Source organism: Camelus bactrianus, chromosome 22 (assembly GCF_048773025.1).
Source record: "Camelus bactrianus isolate YW-2024 breed Bactrian camel chromosome 22, ASM4877302v1, whole genome shotgun sequence".
Lineage (NCBI taxonomy): Eukaryota > Metazoa > Chordata > Mammalia > Artiodactyla > Camelidae > Camelus > Camelus bactrianus.
In genome coordinates this window covers 14,040,421-14,063,297 of record NC_133560.1, presented here as the reverse complement: position 1 = coordinate 14,063,297, position 22,877 = coordinate 14,040,421, and the positions used below count along the sequence as shown (strand labels likewise).

At 49.1% G+C, this 22,877-nt stretch overlaps 1 protein-coding gene across 7 annotated transcripts in view; it reads left to right on the top strand.

Annotated features, from left to right (window-relative positions):
* TENM2 (teneurin transmembrane protein 2) overlaps positions 1 to 22,877 on the top strand; it is a 404,559-nt gene that overhangs the window by 309,084 nt on the left and 72,598 nt on the right. For all 7 annotated transcript variants that reach the window (XM_074350320.1, XM_074350321.1, XM_074350315.1 and 4 more), the window contains one exon: positions 20,322 to 20,532. In XM_074350320.1, the coding sequence (XP_074206421.1) occupies positions 20,322 to 20,532 (211 nt within the window). The remainder of the gene's footprint in view (positions 1 to 20,321; positions 20,533 to 22,877) is intronic.

The following is a 22,877-nucleotide window of genomic DNA, read 5'->3' as shown; positions in this document are numbered from 1 at the left end:
CCTACATTTAAAAAACAAAACAAAACGAATCTCAGTTTAAAGTGATAGATCTTTTTTAAAATTTTAAGCTGAAATAAATATAAACACAAATACAGATGTAGGTATTTGAAGCCCTTAACAGCTTTCTTCAACCTGAGTTTTTCTCCATGAGAGAACAAAGCTCTGATTCCTCCAGCCACGAGCAGTCCCAACACTTTACCTTACAGCAAAACCACCTGGACGGCTTGATGACACGAAGCCAGTGGCCCCTTTCCTGAGGGGAGGGTGCAAGAATTTGAATCTCTAGTTGAATGTCCAGGGGATGCTGACGTAGCTTCTCTTGTTAAGTACCATTCCTTGGAAAACTTGGGGAAATTTTTCACTGAGATGTTTTTCTGGATTCTTTCATGCTGAGATGAGAAAGGCTACTTTCAGATATCCCACAAAAATGATTTGTGGATTCCTACCTTCTTACTCCCGTCGCTTTCAGAGTCTCCCAACACTCCAGCCATGTGACCGCTAACTTAATTTCTGGAAATCTTGGCAGACTTTGAAGGGACAAGCTTCATCTGCCCTGGGCCCGTAAGAAGTAGCAGAGACGGTTCAGACAGACGTGCCGGGCAAGCAGACTGTCTTTTTAATAGTGAGAGATCTTTACTTGAACTGCTCACCCCAATTTGAAAAAGAAGACACTCAAAGAAATATTTTTGCTTACAGAAGACAAATATCAGCTCATTAAAGTCTGAGAATACACACAACATGTGCGTCAAGTGACAGGCGGATAATATTTAATTATCACCACGCAGACAGAGGTGTGAGATCTAGTTCATCACAGCCAGGGGTGGGAGAAAGGGTGTGGATTTCCTCTGAAACTGGGAACCTTGAGGCGGGGAGGCACTGTCAGACCGTCTGGCCTGGAAAGACAGTCCTTACTCCTGCCCTACACGCCTTTCACACCCAGAACTTGGGGTCAGGAGCCCTGGCCCTCTGTCTATACGATAGCCCAGCTCCCATCATTGCAAGCCAGCCTGGAAGGCCATCTGAAGACCCCATGCTGTCCGATCAGATGCCTTCTCCAGTTTGCGGGCAGAAGCCTGGAGGTGGAGGGGCAGGAGGAAGCCCTTCCCAGGCCAAGCTTCTGCACGTGTCACCACGGGCCACAGCCTTCCTTATCACACTACGAAGCTGTCTGTCTCTCCCTCTGCTCTGCTTCCTCACGCTTCTGAAAGTTGGCTGTTTTGCTCCTTCTCCTGTCCCTTCCCTGATTTCTGAATAGGTGACACGGTTCATCACCTGGTAGCATCATCTGGTCAAGAGCCTGGCCTCAGGAGTCCGTCTCTGTGGCCCTCTCCTGCAAGTCAGTTGACTCCTCAAAGTCGCAGGTTTCTTGTCTGCAGAATACGCATGGTGATGCCGCTTCCATAAGCAGGTGTGAGGTTTCAGCGAGAAAATGCTTAGTATGTTTTACAAGGTGCCTGGCTCGTAGGATGCCCTCCCCTGTTGGCTGTTGCTAATTTTAATGTTATTAGCATTAATGTTGTGGTGGTTGTGTGGAATAGATACCAAATCCGCAGAGATGGAACCTAACCCATGATTTTGCCACAGTCCAGAACCACTGAGATTTTAACCAGTGCTCTTCAAACTTCAGTGTTGCGTGACCACGCTGGAGAACTTGTTTAATATTTAGATGTGGAGACTTTGAGATTCTGATTTATTAAGTCAGGGGATCTAGGAATCTGTACTTTTACCAAACCCGCCAGAGGATGCTGTTGCAAGTGGTCTGCAGATTACATTTTGAGAAAAACTTGTTTAAATAATGGTTTCCCCTGAGCGAGCCCACCCAGTCCAATGTCATGGCACCTGTGCCCCAGATCCCTCCCCAAGAATCTCCAGAACACAGGAGGAGTGAAGTGAAGAGAGGGGAATTTTATTTCAAGAAGAAATAATTGGAAAAACAGAAACACATTTTCATGTTTAGTTTCTGCATGAATAATTTCAGTATGTTTTAGAAGTGCTCTCCGTTCCTGGTTGGAGAGATGACTGATGTTTGTTTCAAAATGTAAGAAGTCTTTAACTCTCTGTCATTAGGGTATGAATCCACCCATCCATCCATCCATCCATCCGTTCATTCATGGTTTAGCAAACATTCATTGAGTGTTTGCTAAATGTTAGACAGTGTAAATAGGCCTTTGGAAACCCAGAGACAAACATGATGCAAAGAGCTCACATCCGTCTAAAAAGATACGATATATAATCGTGGTACTATTATTATTGCAACCAAGCGTGTGAGGGCAGTCGGGATGGGAGACCTTCTTTCAGCAGGAACTCAGGGAAGCAACTGTCTCAGAGCATGGGTGTTGCCCGCAGGACAGGAAAGAAAGCCCAGAGCCTTCTGTCTGTCTCCTTGTCTCCCTCAGAATCACAGATTCGTGTGACCAATAACCCCTGGTCGGGACCCTTCCATCCAGCAGCAGCGTCTACATTTCTCTCCCTAAATTACAGGCTTCAGTCAGGCTGCTGTTCAGAACAGTACTTCCCAGCTCACCTCCATCTGCGAAGCTGGGTTCCTTGTCTTGCTCCAAAGGAGGCTCCCTTGGGTTGAGAGATGTGGATGCTGGCCTGAGCTCAGGGCACTCCAGCCAGGTCTAAATGAGGAGAAATAACACTGGAGTCTGTCCAGAGCACTTGGAACCCACCCTTCTCACACACCCCCTGTCCTCTCCCCCTCTCTCCCCATCCCATAACCATCCAAATCGGTTTGACATGATGCAGGGATGGTATTCCGGCATTCATCTCAATAGTTAATTAATAACTCACCTTGTCTGTGCGTTTAGCAGAGCCAAGCTCAGGACTTCAGGGGCTCAGGAGGAGTTATGATTCGCGAGTCCAAATAGTTTCTTCATCCAATGAGAGAGAAAGCTTGGTGAACCCATTGTAAAAGTCTTGATTAATGGGTGCAAATCATGTTGATGGATTGGTTAGGTGGGGGACAGCGTAAAAGTGCAACATGGCTCTATTAATTGGGTTGGATCAGGATCCCCTTTGCCGTCCAAAGACCTCGTGGCAAATGTAGCTGGAGCCATAAATGACTGGCTCCCAGAGAGAGAAACAATGTTTCTGGTGCTTAGAAGGAAAACTTGGCCTCGAGGCCACTGCCAGCTGGCCAGGCACTGGGTTTCTCTTCTTTGGGAGGGAAGCAGAGCTAGCCCAACTAAAATCCTGGAGAACCACACAGCGCCAGGGGCTGAAAAGTGTTCTGGATCTTCAGCTGAAGTAAGATCTTTGATTTCCTGGGCACATTTAACGAGAAAATCTTCTATTGAGGAAGCTGAGAGTTGGGGGTTGAGTTTTCTTTTATTCTATTGAAGTTTAGAAAAGGGGAGAGAGAATCCATTCTCCATGGCATATAAAAACGGTCATCGGTAAGTTTTCAAGAGCATCGTGTCGAGCTTTGTAGGCACCTGGGAAAGGAACAGGCAACCAACCAACGGGTCTCTCTACGGCAGCCAGAGGGGTAGTTTTAAATTGTAAAGCCGGGGATGTCAGGCCCTCAAAGGGCTTCTCCCGTAGTTAGAATCTAAATCAAGTGCTTCTCCTTGGCCTGGAGGGCCTGTGGTGACGGTCCCTGCCTCCTCTCTCACTGTTCCCCGCAGCTTCTACAGCAGGTCTGCCTCACCCGCTCTGGCCAGCCTTCTGGTCCTCGCACAAAATCCCACCTCAGAGTCTTGCTGGTCCAGGGCAGGGATGCTCCAGCCTGGGCATTCTGCATGACTGGTCTCTTCTAGTCATTCTTAAGTCTCTGTTCAAATGCCGGCCCCCCAGAGAGGCCTGTCTTGATCTGGAAGGTTCACCTCTGTCTCTCTCCCATCACCCTTTGGTGTTCCCTTCACAGCAAATGGCCCACCCCTAAATCACCCTGTCTTTCTTGTATGATACCTGTTTCTTCACACCAGAAATGCAAGTTCTCTGAGTCTGTCCCTCCATTGGTTTTCCATCTCCCCAGTAAGGATCCAGAGGCTTAAGGTCACATTCAGAACAGGCCTTTCAGCCAACCACTATGACATACAGCTTTTCTACTTTAAAGCCAGTGTCCATTGTCTTTAAAACACAAAATTCAAAAGCTGTTTCTGAAGACAGTTCCAACAAGTGCAGAATTTGTGTTGTAAAAAGGCCTCAGAAAAAAATCACCTCAGAGATAAAACTTTCCTGTAGGAAAATTTTTCACAATAATTTTATTTGACTGTGGACTTGGTTGAAGAAAATTTAAAAAGTTTAAAGTTCATGAGTTTACCTGACATAGCACGTTCGGTCTTTTCTAATCAAATCTGTAGTTGTTTAAATGGTTATTAAGTTGTCTCTTAAGGGATTAAAATTTTTTCCCCTGGTTAGATGAGAAATCAAATATTCATCGTAAAATTGTGATGAAAAAGCATAATCTGCAAAAATGTTAATAATTGAAATCACTGAGGACTTATTCTAGGGAATTAGAGGATCAAAACACAGATTTCACTGGTGGCAGAGAGGTAACATTTATGTCATTATGTTGGCTTCCTATATTTTTACCTTGGCTGGAGAAGCTGCCTAGATCGCAAAGATAAGCATTTTGGTTTCTGTGACCAGCATCTGAAAGAAGGTCCAAGGGCCCTGGCACCACGATTAGCTCTATTGCTCCCACAACCCTCCTCCCCTCAGTCCAGACCCGTGGTTCCCTACCATGGGCACCTGTGCTCTCCAGGGCACATTGCAAATGTCTGGAGACACTTTACGAGTCACGGATGAGGGAAGGCAGTGCTCCTGGCACTGAGTGGGTAGAGAGGCCAAGGATACTGCTAAACATCCTACTATGCGCAGGACGGCCCCACTGCAAAGAATGGTCTAGCTCAAAATGTCAGTGATGCCAGGGCTGACAAATCTGGTGTGGGCATCTCTAGAACAGGGAGTGTTCTTTGACCCAAAAATCAAAGGACTCATGCACTGAGCATTTCCCAGAGGCCAGGCCTGTGCGAAGACGTTTCCACGCTGCCCAGATAAATCATGGCAGTAGACCCTGAGAGCCCTCAGAGCCTCTTACTGTACCTAGACACAGAAACTAAGGGCCAGAGTGTTGCAGAAAACTGTGTTACAGCTCAGTGTTAAAGCTCGGTGTTACAGCTCAGTTGTGACAGCAGCCTGATTCCAGGCAAGAGACCAAGCAGCACTCGGAAAGTTGGAGAATTCAAGTTTATTACACTAGCAGACCCAGAGAAGTTACCACTCCAAGCTCTGGACCCAGTCTGTAGGTTTACACAGGCTTTTATAGGCTGCCAGTTTACACTTTGCACCATGATATGCAAATAAGGTATAACAAAGGTGACTAATTAGGAACAAGCTTTGTAGAAATGGACCAATCAGGAGGGAGAGAAATAACCAATCAAGAGTGAGGGAAGTGGGCCAATCAAGAGTGAGAGAAATAACCAATCAGGAGTGAGCTCCATGCAAACCAAGTACTACAAATGGACCAATCAGAAGTGAGCTCAGGGAACCAGTAGACTTTTAGCGGTAAGTTCCACTTTCCTAGTAGTAAGCCTTTTGAGAGGCAAAAAGTGAGATAGAGCCGCTTGGCCAGGGATCCGGATGGTGCTGGCAGGAGCGTAGTGGCCCTGCCTGGGGTCTCCTGCCGGTCTTTTTTATGGGGCTTCCCACGTCAAGAGAAAGAAAGTGGCTTACCCAGTTCCCCCAGCTAAAATGTAGCCAAGCCAGGACTCAGAACCCAAGAGCCCTCCTTGCGGGCCCCTTGTGCACCTGGTATGGTGTCCGGGGTCAGAGCAGCGCAGACCGTGAGTGCTTCGTGCCCCCGCCCCTCAGCTGTGGGAATTCTGCAGCGTGCTGAGAAACCGCGTGGGCGTGAGCTCTTTTTCCCCCTGTTGGATGTGGGGTGCATTTTTGCCGCAAAGTGTTTCTGCATTGGAGCGCCAGGGGCGAGCAGGGGAAGGTGGAACGGTTGGACTTAAATAGCTAGGCGTTCTCCGCAGCGCAGCGAGAGCAGCTGACCAAGGCCCGTGCTCTTTGCTTTGACTTTCCATCTTTTCAGCCGAGAGCTCTGGGGGGTTGGAGAGGGGCCAGAATTATGTGGCCAAATGTGAACGCAAAGAAAACGGCAAGGCGCCCCCCAAAGCTCAGTGCCCAGTGTTTCTTTCTCTCTCTCCTCTCACAGCAAAATCCAGGCCTTTACCAGGAAATTCCCTGCCTTTTCAGTCCTCAAGGTACACAGCGCCATTGATCTGCCCACCCAGTACTACCAGCGCCACCCAGAGGTGGGGTCCACATGCTGAGGGCCACTACGCCTTTAGTATATGGGATCAGGGAGCCCAGGAATGTCAAATGCAGAAAGGCTAAAACATACGGTCCCCAGCAGTTCCAAAGCCCAGAGAGAGCAAGTAACTTCTTTAAGGCCAAATAGCAGGGCAGGGCAGGTAGGAGCCAGAGGCAGGCTTTCTTGGCTCTAATTCCAGTACATGCTTTTCACCAAAGGGACCCAGTGACTCTCCAGAGAATGGGCGCCTGGCATTGCTGGTTTGAGCTAAGATCTATCTCAGACCCAGAATGAGACTAGGGTGAGTCGAGGTACCTATGCACCTGAGAGTGAGCGCCCTCTTTAATCTGCACCCTGGGTGAGCCCCACTCACCTCACCCTGGTCCCAGCCCTGTCCCAACCTCCCGTCATTGATGGTGATGATGGCAAACACCTCCCCCTGGACCAGCCAGACTCTTGGGCAGAACCTCCCAAAATCATCTAGGTCTGGACAGAGACAGGTCTTGTGTGCCACACTGGGCAGAGTGCCCTTGACCCCAAGTGTTCGCTTTGCCTTCCTCCACTTAGCATCTGGGTCCCCAGCGTTGCAACCACACCCCTTCCTGCAGAGAGAAGGCTGATCTATCTGCTTGAATTATTCCTGAACACATGTGCTCACAGCAGGGAAGAAAGGCCTTTCCTTATGTTTCCTCACTGCCCGTGGAGGGGAGGAGACGGTCTGGCAGGGTGGTAAAGAGACTTTAGGGTCGGGGAGCTTTGGTTCACGTCCCCGCTCCTCCACTGATTCATAGTATGAGTGTAAGCAAGTCATTCTAACCCTCTGAACCTCGGTTTTGTCCTCTGTAAAATGGGGCTATGGGTGGGTCCTACCTTATAGGAGACTGTGAGGCTTGGATGAGTTTGTAGATGCAGAACAGTGCTTCTCGTAGGTCAGTGGGCGTCAGACTCCCCTGGAAGGTGTAATGCACAGGTCAGGCTGCGCCTCCCCTGAAAGCTTCTCAGTCGATAGGTCTGGCGTGGGGCCTACTGATATGCATTTCCAGCAAGAACCAACATGAGGCTGACACTTTGAGAACCACCGACACGGCCTGATATGTGCCCTTTTGAGGGGAGCTCAAGTGCCTGCAGAGAGTGGTGTCTCCAGGTGTCGTGGCCCCGGGCTGCTGGTGGGGAGATAAGCCAAGACCTCTGCCTCCTGCGGCGATGGCGACTTGACTGGCATCTGGCCCCTGGGGACGTTACGGGGCTAGATCTCTGTGACAGGTCTGCTGGCAGGGTCATTCACGGGCCACCTTTGTCTGTGCTTGTGTCTGTCCGCACAGACGTGTGGCTGCTCCCTTGTCAGGCCCCTCCAGTCTCTCTTCCTCATTATTAAGGCCCTGGTTTCTTAGTATCATCCCACCTCCGCCCAGATCATGCCACCAACTTTGCTGGGCTGGACTGCCGTGCCTGCAGCTTCAATGTATCCCACACCGAGCCCTCAGAAGAATCCATTTCAAAGTCAAGTCTTATCACTCCCACTTCCCAAACCTTCCAGGGGCACATCATCTCCTGTAGGATGGCGTCCAGGTGCAACCTCCATTGCTTTGCACGGGCAGGCCCCTGCCTCCACTCTGATCTCATTTCTTCCTTCTATTCCCCCCCCCCAACATCCCCCATCTTGCTGTTCCTGTAGCTCACAGAGTACATCCCAACCCTGGACGTCTGCACCTGCTGGCTCTTCCCTCTTCCCAGAATGCTAGTCTCCTGGATGTTTCCGTAACTTGTTTCCTCATTTCATTTAGGTTTCTACCCAAACGCCACTTCTTCAGAGACACCACCCCTGGCTCCGCCGCCCCCCCGACCCCTCCATCTCAAGCAGCAGGTCCCCTCCTCCGTCATCTCCAACCCTTTGCCCTGCTTTCCTTTTCTTCAAAACACTATCACTCTCTCAAAGTCTGTTATACATTTGTTCATAGCTTCTCCTCTCGACTCCAAGCCCACAACCGTGGGGTCCCTGTCTTTCTTGGTCAATTCATTATGAAACGGATTGAAGAATGAAAGCTTTAAGGGGAAGTACCTAGGATAGGAGGCAGTTGTCATTTATTCAACAGGTTATTTTAGGATGAATAAATTTCATTTGTGGACGAAAAAAAAACACACCCTAACAGTGACACCCAAGTCACTGTATAGCATTGACACCATTTAAAAAAAATTTTATTTACTTAAGTTTTTATTTTTTATATTGTATTATTTAATTATTTTATTTTGGTGGGAAGGAGGGAGGTAATTAGGTTTATTTATTTTCAGAGGAGGTACTGGGGATTGAACCCAGGACCTCGTAAGCATGCGTTCCACCCCCTTGAGCTATACCCTCCACCCCGACACCATTTTATTCATGCCAAGAAAAACCAAAGGCACGATACATTGCTTCCTTCACTGAGACGAGAACACGTGGTCACCTCTGTTATCCCCTTGGCCCACCCTGTGTGTCGACTTCCTGTGGGCTGATGGCAGTAGGGAGGGAAGCTCTGTAACCCTCCTGCGAGAGAGGAAAGGCAGGGGCTGCCAGGGACCGCCATTGGGTGAGCCCCGACCTCCCTCCCACGCTTGCTTGGCGAGGCGTGGAGCAGCGAGGACGCTCAGCAAGGCGGAGGCTGGACCAGCCGTGTGCGAATCGCAGCTCTGCCCCTCACGGGATACTCTCCGGGGCCCAGCCTCCTCCATCTGCAAAGCCCGAGTCAGCAGATGGTTACTCTCCGCTAAGTGCTTCTGCATAAGGCTGATTTCATCTTGCACAACAGCCCTGTTAAGCTGATGGGATTATTATTTCTGTTTTACCGACGAGGAAACTGAGGCTCAGAGAGGTAAAGTAACCAGCCCAGAGCCACACGGCCAACATGTTGCAAACCCCCAGATCTGCGCAGCACCACCCCTATGGCCCCTAGTAGCTGCGCCATAGAGTGGATGTGAAGATGAAATGAGAGGGTCCCTGGGGAGTGAAGCACAGTACGGGCAGCATCATAAAGGGCACGCTGAGGAGTCAGTCCTTCCAGTTTTCCTCCTGCAGCAGGAAGCCTGTGTGCTGGCTGAGCCTGGCCCCTTCTCCCAGCCGGCAGGCTGGGGTATTTCTTTATTCTTCGTGCAGTCACCATGCCCCTTGCTAATTCTCTCAGCCCTGGGGCGGTCCTCCCACCTTCCCCCAAGAGACGGGGTCTCTCCTCAGGCGGAAAGTAGCTGTTCCGGCTTGTTGCTCGGAGGTGTCGCTGCTGACAGCCCCTTTTCTTTCTGAGGGGCCCAGCAGGTCACTGTCTGGCACCCCACCAGGCCGCCACCCCCTGCCGGGCCTGGACTCCCCGGCCATCGGCTCACTTCTGTCTGACCTGTCAGTGGACTCTTTGAAATGGTGGTTGATGAGGGCAGCAGGCTTTGGAGGGGGGGGAGCGGAGCAGGCTGGGAGAGGCCAGAAACAGCAGGCCGAGGGCGAGCATTTGGGGAAATCAGGGGCTGAGATCAGAGGCCCCTGCTCTCTGTTGCCACTGGTTTTTGTAACAGAAAAGGGGGAAGACAGCTGCAGGCAGGATAGAAATCCCCGGAGTGTAAAACCATGGCCCTGGGCTAACAAGGGTGAGACTGTCAGAGATGCCCATCAGGGGTCAGGGATGTCCGAGGTGGAAACATTCTGATCAAGTGAGATCATTATTCCTAGAGGCTCTGTCTGGGTGGAGGAGAGGCAGCAGGGGGAAAGGGAGGGGAAGAAGAAAGAGAGAGTGAGAGAAAGCAACTAGGAACCAAGACGTTTTCCGCAGCCTGGGCAGTTCCTCCCCCACGTCCTACAACATTCACAGGGTACCTTGATATGGCTGTGATCACTTGCAGCCACTTATGAAGATCTGAGAGTAGGAGCCGGGAGTGTAAGCTTTGGAGGTGGACTTCCTAGGGGTGAATCACTCCTCCGTCATTTACTTGCTGTGTGACTGTGGACAAGGCTCTTAACCTCTCTGAGCTTTGGTTTCTTCATCTGCAAAATGGAGATCACAGAAGCCACCTCAGAGGGTTCTTGTGAGAAATACTAGATGATGGCTGGATGAGGATGCCTGGTGCGGGCTGAGAAAACATAGGGACTTAAGCCGCGGGTGGTGGTGGGGACAGTTCTGTGGTTCCCCCAACTCAGAAGTGTAAGCTGAGTGAAGTTACGAGTTGGGGCAGAGGGCAGCTAAACCATTCTGCACCCCAGTTTTCTAAAACATAAATCGCCCTTCCATATGTATTTAAATTGTCCCTCTTCTATTTGACGCAGCCCTGCCTTAGATTAAAGAGCTTGGTGCCGGCATCAAACATGTCACGGTGGCAGGTCCGGTGGCTCCTGTGTGTTGACCATTCGGAGTGTTTTAGCAGTAGCAGACCTATCATGGCGGCTTCATGTGGGATTTGACTTTGGAGTGCAGCAAACCGCGTTGAAAACCCAGCCCCACCATGCAGAAGCTGAGTGGGCTTGGGCGAGTTCTTTCATCTCCCTCTAAAACTCCCATTCTTCATCCGTGAACAGCAGTGCTGATGATGCCTGGAGTCCTGGTGGCGGTTTAATGAGGGGGTGCATGTAAAGCACTTAGCATGGTGCCTGGCACTCAGTGAGCTTTTCAAAAGTGCCAACTACTAGCTCTCGTGAGATGCGCCATTCGTGCTTCATGGTCCCTCTGGCCCCCAGGATGCTGTCATCTGGCTCGGGATCCAGATGCTGAAATGCAAAAGCTCTGGGAACCCAAGGGCAGAGGCTCTGAGCCAATGTGCTGGTGGTGATGATGTGGTTTGTGTTGGGGCTGATCGCCTAAAAGCCTGCACTTTATGAGAAGGTCAGTCAAGCGTGGGGCTGCCCCTTGGGACTGTTGACTCAATGAAGGTTTGGCTGGTCCTTCTTAGGATAAAACCCCCAAACTTAGAGCCCTCTGTTCTCATGATGTGTTTCCCAACCAGGAAGGGCACTAGACTGTTGCAGGGAGATGCTCCAAGCCAAAAGGTGGCTATGGTCAGGAAATACCGCGTGCGCCATTGCAGCACTAAAGACTCCTAATGCCTACCCACTCGTCAAAGGCTCCAAGAAGTCCTGCTGTAAGTCCTGCTATAAAGAAGCCAGTTTAACTTTGTTTAAACAAAACCTCCCAAATTGTATTTGGCCACAGATCCTCCTGTCCCACCCCCATTTCTGTCTCAGGGAGCCCCTCCTAACATTCCCCAAGAGACACGGTTTGGGAAGGCGGTGTGAGTCCCTGCGGGTCAGTGGTACTGCTGTGGATATTTGAAGGGAGTTTTCAATAATTCAGAACAGGGGGTCTCAAGCTTCAGTAAGCAAGGGAATCACTGGGGAGTTGTCTTTAAAATGCAGACTCCCAGTTTCCACCCTCAGGAATTCAGTAGGTGTGGGTGACAGTCGGATCAGTATGTTAACATCACGGAGATGATCAGGGGGCACAATTTGACCATTAGCGGTTTGACATGTGACTTACAAAAGTGTGATGCTCGGACACCAGCATCTGCATCACTTAGAAACTTGTAAGAAATATAAGCTCTCGAGCGCCAGCCTAGGACTACAGAGTTAGAATCTACATTTTAACAAGCTCCCCGGGTGATTCCAATGCTGGTAGGAATTTGAGAAGCATTGGTCTTAAAGGGTTTGGTTGATAAGTATTTGGTTGTATTTCTTTTGATTTTTGTCCATTTGTTTCATTTTTGATGAAGAACCGTTCAAAAAAACTAGACACACCCTGCAAGCTCATTGTCATAAAATTTCTGCCTTCCATCACCCTGACCTCCACGCGTGTGGGGTCGACCAGATGCCCCAGTAGCTTCAAGGTAAAGGCAGAGACACACCAAGCAAAGGTCTGACCTGGAACATATCCCTGCCTTCAGTAGCAGTGCCTAAGTTTTCCTAAGCAGCCTTTGCTTTCTTTCCCACATCCATCCTGAAGACCAGGGAAGCCAGCAGAGCAGCTCCCAGGGAGGGCTGCACTCTGCCAGGTCTCCAGTTGGGCATGATTGATCTTCCATTGCTAAGTTATAAGGAAAACTGGAAGGTGCTTTAGAACAAGGATCCCAGGCCTTGGATCTCAGAGACTGACAAAAAGAATTGACGAAAAGCAAGAGGAAAATTTCCAACGAGCCTTCCAGAAGGAGTGCAAATATAATTTTACTTCCTGCAATATTTAAGAATGGCGGTTGCTCCGTGGGGGGGAGAGGGGAGATGCCTGTGGAACCGTGACGGTCCATCAGGCAGCCAGGGTATTAGTGGCAGGTGAAGCCTTCCAAATGAGCACCCTGTCAGCCAATCTATTGCTTTAAAAGGTTGGCAAGGCGGGAGCCCTAACAGAGGCAGTGAAGAGCTAATCTCATATTGCCAGGTTAAATCAAGTCAGCCAGGCCTGTTCCTTTCACTTCTTAGTTACATCAAGCCAGAATACTTTCAATTATCCCTCACTTCCACCTTGTCAGCAGGCATTGGGTAAAATGCAAATAGAACAGTGCCCTTCCCTGGTGGAGAGCGGGAGATATCATTAGGAATAGCCTCCACTTAGTGAGCTCTTCCTCTGTTAAGTGCAATCCCTTCATCTTCTCATTTCATGTGCACCATCTTTATAGCATCTCTGCTCTTTGAGGAAGCAGGTGCTATGAAGCCCATTCTATAGCTGGGAAAACTGAGTCACTGGAGGTCAGTCACTTGCCAAGGTTACGTAGCTAATGAATGATAGAACAGGTTTTAAAACTGGACCATTCTGACTCTAAAGCCTGTTTTATATTGTTATTTGTCTAACTGGGGCAAGAGTCCAGTGCTACCCTGGGTACGTGGTTCCCTGAGCTTTGGAGTGTCTGCCTTAAATTTTTCTAAGCACTGTTCCAGTGGCAGGGACTGACCAGGATCAGCAATCCTGTCTGGATAGAGCACCCTTGCCCAGACTAGGACCCACATGAGCCCTGAGCCCTGTTTCTCCCTCTACCATTCCTCACCTCCACGCCCATGCGTGTGGGGTTGACTAGACGCCCTGAGATGTTTGGGGATTTGCATCTCTGAGCTATCTCAGGGTCTAATGCCCAACCTCTGTTCCAGAGTGTAGATTATAGAGTAGATTGCTCCTGCTGGCTGAAGGTGTCTTTCTTTTGCAAGATTATGTAAGATCGGGCTGATATGCTGATTTGGGTAACTCAGGTTGTTTATGTAGATAGGGGCCTGGCCAAAGGTGTTAGCCAAGGGCCCCACACCCTTTAGGCAAGGTCCTACAAGAGCTCACCTTACAACAGAGTAACTCCCAAGGCAAAATGAATCCTATGTTTGCCGTATTGCTTTTTACTCAAGAACCCCTTGTGTCTTTGGTTAAAATCCAGGCTCCTTTGGCCTTTGCCAGCAGGCAGAGTGAAGTGTGCTCCCAGGGCCCCCTGCTCCCTCTTCACTTCCATCCCAAGTAGCAGACAGCGAAGGTCTCTTCCTTCTTGTCCAGCTTCTTGTCTCCTCCTCCTCCCTTCTCTCCACTGCTTCTTTAATCCCCCACCCATTATTAACTGATCTCAAAAATGGCTCTAGGATTTATTGGCTCTACCACCTAGATTCCATGTCTTTTTTGGGGGGAAATGAGAACTTGGGAACTACCCCACTCTGTAAGCAAAACAAACCTATATGATGCCAAGAAGATGCAAAAAGAAAGAAGTAGAAATGATTCAGAGGTACCTAGTAGGTTCCTAGTTATTCACAACTGTTCCGAGTGCCTGATGTGGATTCTTTTGTGTAATCCTCCCAACGCTCGGGTGAGGTACCATCACCATCATCATCACCATCATCATCATTACGCCCACTTTGTAAATGAGGAAGGCAGAGCCCAGAGAGGTTGCTTATCTTGCCTAAAGTCAGTCTGTTAGCAAATACGTAAAGCTGCATAATCTTAACTACACACCTTGGTGAATTTTTATGGACATATTCAGCTGTGTAGCCAAGTGAAGAAGGTGATGACCTAGAAAATTCCCAGCACCCGGAAAGTTCCCCTATATTCTTTCCCCACCAATTCCTTCCTATAAAGGTGACTACGATTTTTAACTGTCTACCATAATTGATTACCTTTGCCTGTTCTTGAGCATCCTATAGTGAAACAGTATGTGCTCCTCAGAGCGCATGTTTCAGCCAACCCACTCCGTGGCCTGTTGGCCCAGTGAATGGGGAAGGTAGCTGGGTGGTTGGTGATCTGGAAAGAGTGGGGCTCGTTTTGCACCTCGGAGCTGCTGCCCAGTTCCCAGCCCGGTGCTGTGTGCAGGACCAGCAGAGCTGTCCGTGGCACCAGAAGTGAATTGTTGGAGTCGATTTGTGCCACCGTGTCACAAAATAAAACGGAGAAAAGTGAATCTGGATCTTCCTCTGAAGCCTTTAATACCCAAGAAAGCCGGAGAGTTCACACAGGTTGTAGAGGGAGTCACTTACATACCAAGCCGCAGGGAACAAAAGACACCAAAAGCGGGCCAAAATGCTTCCGTCCGGATTCTCCCAGAGCTGCCGGTTTACAAAATCAAAGGGGGAATAAATGAAATAAACCTCCTCTCATTCCTGGAGCCCTTCCCTTCCCTATAGGAGTGATGCAAGGACTTGGGCAGCCTTCCCCAGACAGAAAAGATGTGCGTGTTTCAGCGAACTTGGAAATACCCAGCTGTTTACTGTGGCTTCTCTGTAGCCTCTCCATTTACCCAGGGCTCCCTTCCCCGTGAGCTTAGCTTTCCTAGTAAGTGTTCAATCAAGGCTTTGAGGTTAAGTCTCTTGACTGTTGAGGAGCTCCTTAAAAAGTCCTGCAGAGCGACCTAGGCAGGGGCTGGAAACAGCTGACGCATAGACATACCACCTCGTGCCAGTGGTAAACAGCTGCAAGGCAGTTCGAGTCTCACAGGTAAATTGCGTGGTCCTCAGCAGCCTGCATGGCAGGGCGTGAATTCCCAGGCATCTTGTTTCTCGTGTTGCTTTCCTTTTTCAAATGTTCATTTCAACCAGCCAAATTCCTTCCCAGCTGTAGGAGTAGACAGGGCCTCGGAAGTGATTAACTCTCGTGGCCACTCACACTTCGCTGGTGTGGTGAGTGTCCACTGCCCTGTCCTCAGGCTCCCTTTGGGAAGGAGATATCTCCTCCTTCCGATAATGAAGACGATGAAGGGTGATGATCTCATTGGTTGCCTCTTCCTGCTTTCTCTCCAAAGCTGCAGCTTAGCCACTTGGATAAGTTCCTCAGCTTCTCTGAGCCTCAGTTTCCAACTCTGTAGGATGGGTGATACCATGACAGTGGGGCTAATGCACAGTGTACTGAGTGCTTGCTGCGCCAGGCACTGTTCCAAGTGCTGTATGTGTAGTAATTGCTGTAACCCTCCCAGTGACACTTTCTAACGTTACCCCCTCCATTGTGACATGAGGAAACTGAGGCATGGAGCAGTTAATTGCCCAGGGTCAGCAGATGGGTAGAGTCTGATCTGAGATTCAAACCCAGACACCCCCGTCCAGAGTCTGCAGCTCCAGGGTTCTCTAACTCTGCTTGGTAGGGTTGCCGTAAGGATCTGAATCAAGAATAGATAGAAATCCTGTACAATCTGTAGCATTTATTACTACTATCAATTATTATTAACTTATCACTATTTAAAAACATAGGTTTCTTGCCAAATTGCAACCTACCCAGAGCACAGACCAGTGAATGACTCCAATAAGCGACATGAATTTCATTTGTTTTTGTGTTCAGTTTTCATAAGTGGAAAAAGTGGGAGACTTCAAAGGCTTTCCGGTTATAGTAATACCCAGAGTTCGCGGAACACATACTACATGTCAGACTGATATTATATATACCAGTTCCCCGTCACATAGCCCTATGATATATGTACTGTTGTAACTCAGTTTTAAAGGCGAAGGAATTGAGTTTCGGCAAAGTTGATTGTCTTTCTAAGCTCATGCAGCCAGGGCCTTAGAAGGGATGAACATCAAGCCCAAATCCATCTGATTCCCCAGGCCAGGCTCTTACCTCTGATGCTGAGAAGGCTTTTTTTTTGGCTTTTTTACCTTGGGAATTCCAATCCCAAGGCTTCAGTTTAGCATTCACGGGTTTCTGCTTCTTCACGTTGCCAGAACTGTTACGAAAAATTCTCTCTGATTTTCTTTATCAAAAGCAATACAAAGGATGCCCCACCTACTCTTCCCAGAAAGTTCCCCCACGTCCCTGTTTCTCTGAAATGGCCATTACAACTAGCCTATGACGTATGTGTGTGGAACAGAGCCAGGGCTGTGAGGTAGCGTGTGTTCTGCCAGCAAGCACCTGGAGGATGCTCCGTGCCCACCCCCCCCCCGCACTCACAGAGTGAAGTAAACGAGGACGTTCCTTAAGCAGACGCAGGACAAGGCTGCGAGCCGATTGGGAAGGCCTGGGTCACTTTCCCATGACCGCTGAGTCAGAATGGGCCTCTTCTCAAAAACTCTGCTAGCCTCCCTCACCGGAAGGAAGAAGCCAAGCAGACAAACAAATAAGTAGGCGGATAAATAAAAAAATAAGTCGGCCAGTGTCAGAGGGGGGCTGTGCCGCTTTGGTGCCCCTGCTGAATGGAGACGCGGGCAGCCTCTCAGGTCCTGAACTGGCAATTCAGAACAGTTTGATTGCCTCCTTGATTGTTTGCGGGGTAACTGCTGGATTGTCAGTGACAGGGTAATTTACTGAAGATTGCCATGTCAGACTCCATGCGAGGGGCTTGCTGGCATAAAGATGCGATTCTTATGACTGACAGGCCACTGGAGATTGGAGTGCCAATTTAAAGTTCACGGTGTCGCCCGCAAGTGCTCAGCGGCTGCAGCCCGTAATCACGAAACATGATGAGGTCATTACAGGCGTAACGTATGCCCACACTTAATAACAGACAGGGCCCTAAACGCACAACCTCTGGAGCAGGTAAATGTACATATGTAGGAGGAGATCATTTCTGTCCCTTCCCCCCCCCCTTTTTTTTTTTTTAGCATTTGCCATCTGCTATTGGTCATGTGTTTATAGGACGTCCCCTGCCAGACAAGCCCAGAGTCAACAAAACAGTGGGGGAATTTGAGGTCCACGCTTCTGAAGTAGTCAGAAGCCCAGAACGAGTGGCAGACCAGAGAGGGTCGGGGGAGGAAAATGTTCAGCGCTTAATGGGAAAACCTGCCTTGTTATCATTTGAGCCGGATGTGAGGCCTTCAAGCTCGTTCTGTGGAGTGGGTGGTAAGGGGCTGGGGTTAGGAGAGGGCACGTTCCCAGCTTTGGGAGGGAAAGGACACCAGAGATGGATGGAAGTCCTAATGGGAAGAGGCCTGTAGCCTTAAAGAAATCTATAGTGCTAATCACAGTGGGTTTCTTCTCACCTGAGAAGTTTTCGCAGCGACGGAATGAAGCACAGCCAACATATCTCAGCAGGATATTTTTAAATCCGGAGCAGGCATTCCGTGGTGTCTAGTGAAGGCAGTCCATGGAAGGTGATGGTAAAGGCAAAACACGCTTTTTTCCCCCTATTCTTTTCTTCTTCTCATCCTGCCAAGGGCTCTGGGAGCCACTGGACGATCTGAATGTGGATCTGAAAGGGTACCTGAGCATCATTCTGCTGCTGAGATAGGATTTTTCAGCAGTGTTTCCTTAGTGTGAGGTGTGCAGGGCTCTGGGGGCACCCGGTTCAGCCAGCACAGTGCGCTGAGGTGTTCAGAGCCTTGACTTTGAAAGTCTCTAAATTTAAAGTGTGCATGCCTGCTCACCCTCCTGTGTCTGCATTTCCAGGAAATTTTGTAAATCTGAATGTGTTACGAGGCACACGAGCAACATTTGCCCATGTGGAAAATGAGAGGCTAGTTTTAGTAATTTAGAGCCGAGCAGAACATGCAACCTCCTAATTTGTTTGTTTGCTAAAAAGAAAGTAATGCATTAAAATCATTGTACATTAATTGCTAAATTACAGTGGAACTTTGGTGAAATTACATATTTCAATTTCATTAGGGGAACCAAACGAAAGGGGTAATGCCAAAAAATTACATTGTAGTAAATTTAAAGCCCGCAGCCAGGCCTCTGATTCAGCGTTCCAGTTCAAGTGTTTGTCAAGTCACAGCTCAGGGTTTGAGAGCATGTTTCTATGATGCTAATTATGGCCCCCAAACACCTCGCTATCAAATCGAAGAGTTGTAAGCAAGTTATTCTCTGAGCTCCTCCACTGTGTGTTCAGTCAATTCCCAGCAGAGTGAATAAGGGTTGGTTAACTAACCCATTCTAATAGGAGTTCCAAGAAGCAACACTGCCCTAAACATTCCCATCCTCAGCCCTAACAGACATGTGAACAATGGGAAGCAGTCATTTATTCATTCAACAAACATTTGTTGAGTGCCTGATTCCATAGTTGGCACTAAGCGAGGCATGAATATAGAAATGAATAAGACATTGTTCTTCTTTTCAAAGAGCTCATTTTCCAGACAGGAAGGCAAGCATACAGAGATAATTAATTCTAGTACAAGGAAGTTGGTGTTAACAACAGTTTCTAAAATTTCTTGTACATTAGAGTCACCTGAGAATCATGTTGAAAAGGCAGATTCCGGGACTGGCTCCTGGAGGCTCTCCCTGGGGAGGTCTCGGGTAGGCTCTTGATTCTCCCCATAGGATTCTGAAGCAGAACCGTGCTCTGAGAACCTGTGATTACCTCAGCCAGCCAGGGGCATCGTCAGGAAAGCTTCCTGGAGGAGGCCACAGCTAGCCCGGGTCTTCAAGGATGAGTCCTGGCTGTTTCCTTCACTGTACTGTCAGCCTCATAAGGACAGACACTATCATTCTTTGTTCTTTGTTCCCTGTTTTATCTCCAGAACATGGATGGCACTCAAATACTTGTTGAGTGGTAGTTGAACAGATAGGAATCAGCCCAGGAAAGGGATGGAGGGGCAGAAGTCTAGGCAAGTAAATCGGGATGTTTGAAGTCCCGCAGGAATGCTGGAAGGTAGCACCAGAAGCAACTGAGTGAACTGAGAGCTTGGTTTCTGGGTGCTCAAGCCGAAGCCATTTCTCCACGTTTCCTGGAAGGTGTCAAACTCACCACCTCTGCTTCTCCAGCTGCTCAGCAGTCCCATTCCCTGCTTAGAAGGAGGGGGATGGGATGCTTTTCTCCATTAAATCAAGATGTCAGGAACCCCAAGCATTTTGATGACCTGCACACACATTTAGCACAGGCCCCTGAAATTGTTACCGAAGGCAGGTTCATGTACCCGCCACACCATGAGGCCACACAAATTGAAACATCGAAGTTTGGAGCAGAGAAGGGTTTATTGCAGGGCCGAGCAAGGAGGACGGGGTGGCTCATGCCCAATAAAACCCCAAACTCCCCGGAGGGTTTCAGCAAAGCATATTTAAAGGCCAGACAAGGGAGGGCGGTCACAGGGTATGGTGATCAGCCGTGCACAATTCTCTGGCTGTTGATGAGGTAACAGGACGGTCGACTGTGGATCCCGGGGCATCAGCAGTGAATGTCTAGGGGCCACTTGCTCTCCATCATCAAGTAGTTAATTTCTTCCCTTTGGTGGTGGCTTTTAGCATCTGAAAAACTCAGGAAATATACATGAAGTACCGTTATCTGGGTAATGCGGAGAGGAGCTACAGCAGGGGACAGGCGGAGGGGTCTGACCCTGGAAGGCCCCACAAGGTCCTGCTCTTTAACAAAATCTGGCTATGGGTAATTTTTTGTGCTATGCTGTTGAAAAGCAAAGTGTTTGTTTTTATTACCAGTCACTTAAATAATACTTGCTCATTACAGAAAAAGGAGAAATTCCAGAACAGCATAATAAAGAAAAGGAAGAGAGACGCACTGATCTACTACCTGGCGATAAGCATTTGTCAACGGTTTTCAATTATTTCCTTCCAGTCTGGTTTCCGGCGTGTATGTGTTGGGATTATACTAGGCTTGTTGTATGAAACCTGCCGACTCAGGCCATCGGAAAGGATGGAGATTGTTCGGGACAGAGGTGTTAGCATCTCGAAGCAGCTTTGTGCCGTGAAACCTGCTGACCCTGGCTCTGCTTCTGCCCTTGCAGACGGCCTGGTGGACTGCCTGGACCCTGACTGCTGCCTGCAGTCCGCCTGTCAGAACAGCCTGCTCTGCCGGGGGTCCCGGGACCCCCTGGACATCATTCAGCAGGGCCAGACAGACTCACCCGCAGTCAAGTCCTTCTACGACCGCATCAAGCTCCTGGCCGGCAAAGACAGCACCCACATCATTCCTGGGGACAACCCCTTCAACAGCAGGTAGGCGCCCTTCTGTCCCTGCAGGCGGCCGAGGCCACTGCTTCCCGTCCTGTCGGAGCAGGAGGACATGCTCCTGCTTCTCCCATGGGCCCAGCTGGCCTGGAAACTACCCCCGTGGGAGCAGCTCCCTGTTCTGGTTCACACAAGGCCCCTTCCTCTCTGTGGGCCAAGCTTCAGGGCAGAGCCCTGGTCCCTCTATGGGATTTGGCCACCTGCCACCCAGAACCTGCTGGAGACACCTGTTGATTGCCTGGTTTCTAGATCATATTTATGATCTATTATTTTTCGACTTTTTAAATTTTAAATCTGCCTTTTTAATACCTCTGATTGTGGCTTTTGTTTGATCACAGCGGAAACGTTCATTCATTCATTCCATAGAGTACTTTTGGAAGTGATTATTAACTTGATAACATAACTTGTCATTGGTGACGTCTTGGGGTCAAGGTGATGCCAGTGGCGAGAGTTTACTGAGCACCTATGATGTGCTAGAGACTTAATGCAGGTTGTCTCTGAGCCTCACGGCCACCACCAGCTGCATCTGCTAATTGCCTGCTTTGTGCCAGGCATTTCCCCTCTCACTCCCAAACAGGGTGTGGGGGTAGGGGGCGGCGGAGGGGTTCTCTTGAGTTTACACTTGCTCTCAGTAGCTAATTTGAGGCTTATGAATATCCCAGGGGCAGGTGCTGGATTGATTTTGTAGTCAGCTTGGCTCTGCCCTTCCTCCCAGGACAAGTTAGAACTGTCCCCCCAGAGAAGAAAGCACGTGGAAGAGTTGGCTTTGGGACCCGCCCCCACTCCCAGCCCCTTCTGTCTTCCAAGCGCTGTTTGACTCTGAGGGTGGAAGGAAGGAGAGGAGGGGCAAGGGTCTTCAGGCCTGCCTACACATCTCTGATCTCGCTCTGGGTCCGTCTGGGCCCAGATAACGGTGGTGTCTGCAGATATGAGGATGGCAGGTGTGATCTTCTTGAGGGCGCCTCACGCCAGCTCCGTGCCCCTTCCCATGGAGAAATACGAACTGCTGGTTGGATCCTCTTTCACGAATCCCTAGGAGCCAGGGCCTGGGGTGGAGTGGTCCCAGCCCCCTTATCCCTCCGATGGCCCTCATCATGCCATCTTCCTCTTGGTTCTCTCTACCCTCACTTAGGTCTGGGCAGTCCCAGAAGCATCTCAGGAAATATGCTGCTTAAACAGGCTTCCAGCTGGCGAAGGAAATCCCAGACTTCACTTCTTAGAGGGGCCCTGAACTTTATATGTGATTGTCTGGGTCGCCCTCCTTGTTAGACTTTGGGGAGGAGACATCGTCAGGCCACGACTCAGACTGCGCGCCTCCCTGGGGGAGCCTGGCACGCGTGGGATGGGGAGGGACAGCCAATTAATTCTCTGGCCCCTTTAGAACTCTCTGGGAAGCTTTGCAGCCCCAATTCCTGGCAGCTCTTTGACTATGAGGGTTCTTAACAAGGTCACCTTGGGCCAGCAACTTTAGCCTCTCTTCTGTTCTGGTTTTGACTAAAAATAAAACAGAAAAGAGAAAAATAATCTCAGCCTTTGTCTACTTCAGCCCTGACTTTTCCCCTCCCCTCTCTAGCTGTGTCACATTCGGCAAGTTATTTAACCTCAGAAACTTAATTTTCTTGATTGGTAAAATTAGATTAATGTGTGTAGATTATACTACATACAGTGATGTGCTTTTAATACAAGTAACCCTCAAAAAAAAAAAAAATGAAAGAAACCACAGATCTCTGACCAAAAAAAAAAATATTTTCTCTGCTTGTCAAATCCTAGTTCTGGGACATTCTGTGTAGGTATGCCTCCTTGGAATTATGAACAGAATTCCCATTGCTGGAGTCCCATGCCTGGCCCTTGCATTAGTTCAGAAGCGTTTCAGTGAGGTTGGCATATGGTTTGCTTGTACTGTAAATGCATCTGTCAAAGTCTCCTGCTCTGTTTCAATCAGCTTCCTGTTAACATTTCATTATTTCTACCCTAAATCCAGTAATCTCCCGATAGTCTCTTTTCATATTTTTTCTTCAGCTGTCCCTTAAAAAATCAATCGTATCCTCCTCACTCATAGTTACCACTTCCAGAAGGCACCTGGAGCTCGAGCCAAGGTGTAGATGGGGACTCCAGAATATTTGGTGGGCTATACAGAGCCCCAGAGATTTGGGCAAAAGAAACTCGCTTCAGAGAAAGCTTTTCTGAAGCTTCGGAGGTAGCAATCAGTAGCACCGCCCAGATGAGCCCACATCCCAGCACGTTGGCGTGGGTCTATAATTCAGAAATGCACAATGTTACTCCAAGACACAGGCTGAAGTTCAGCAAGCATGCGAATTTCAGTGCATTATCCT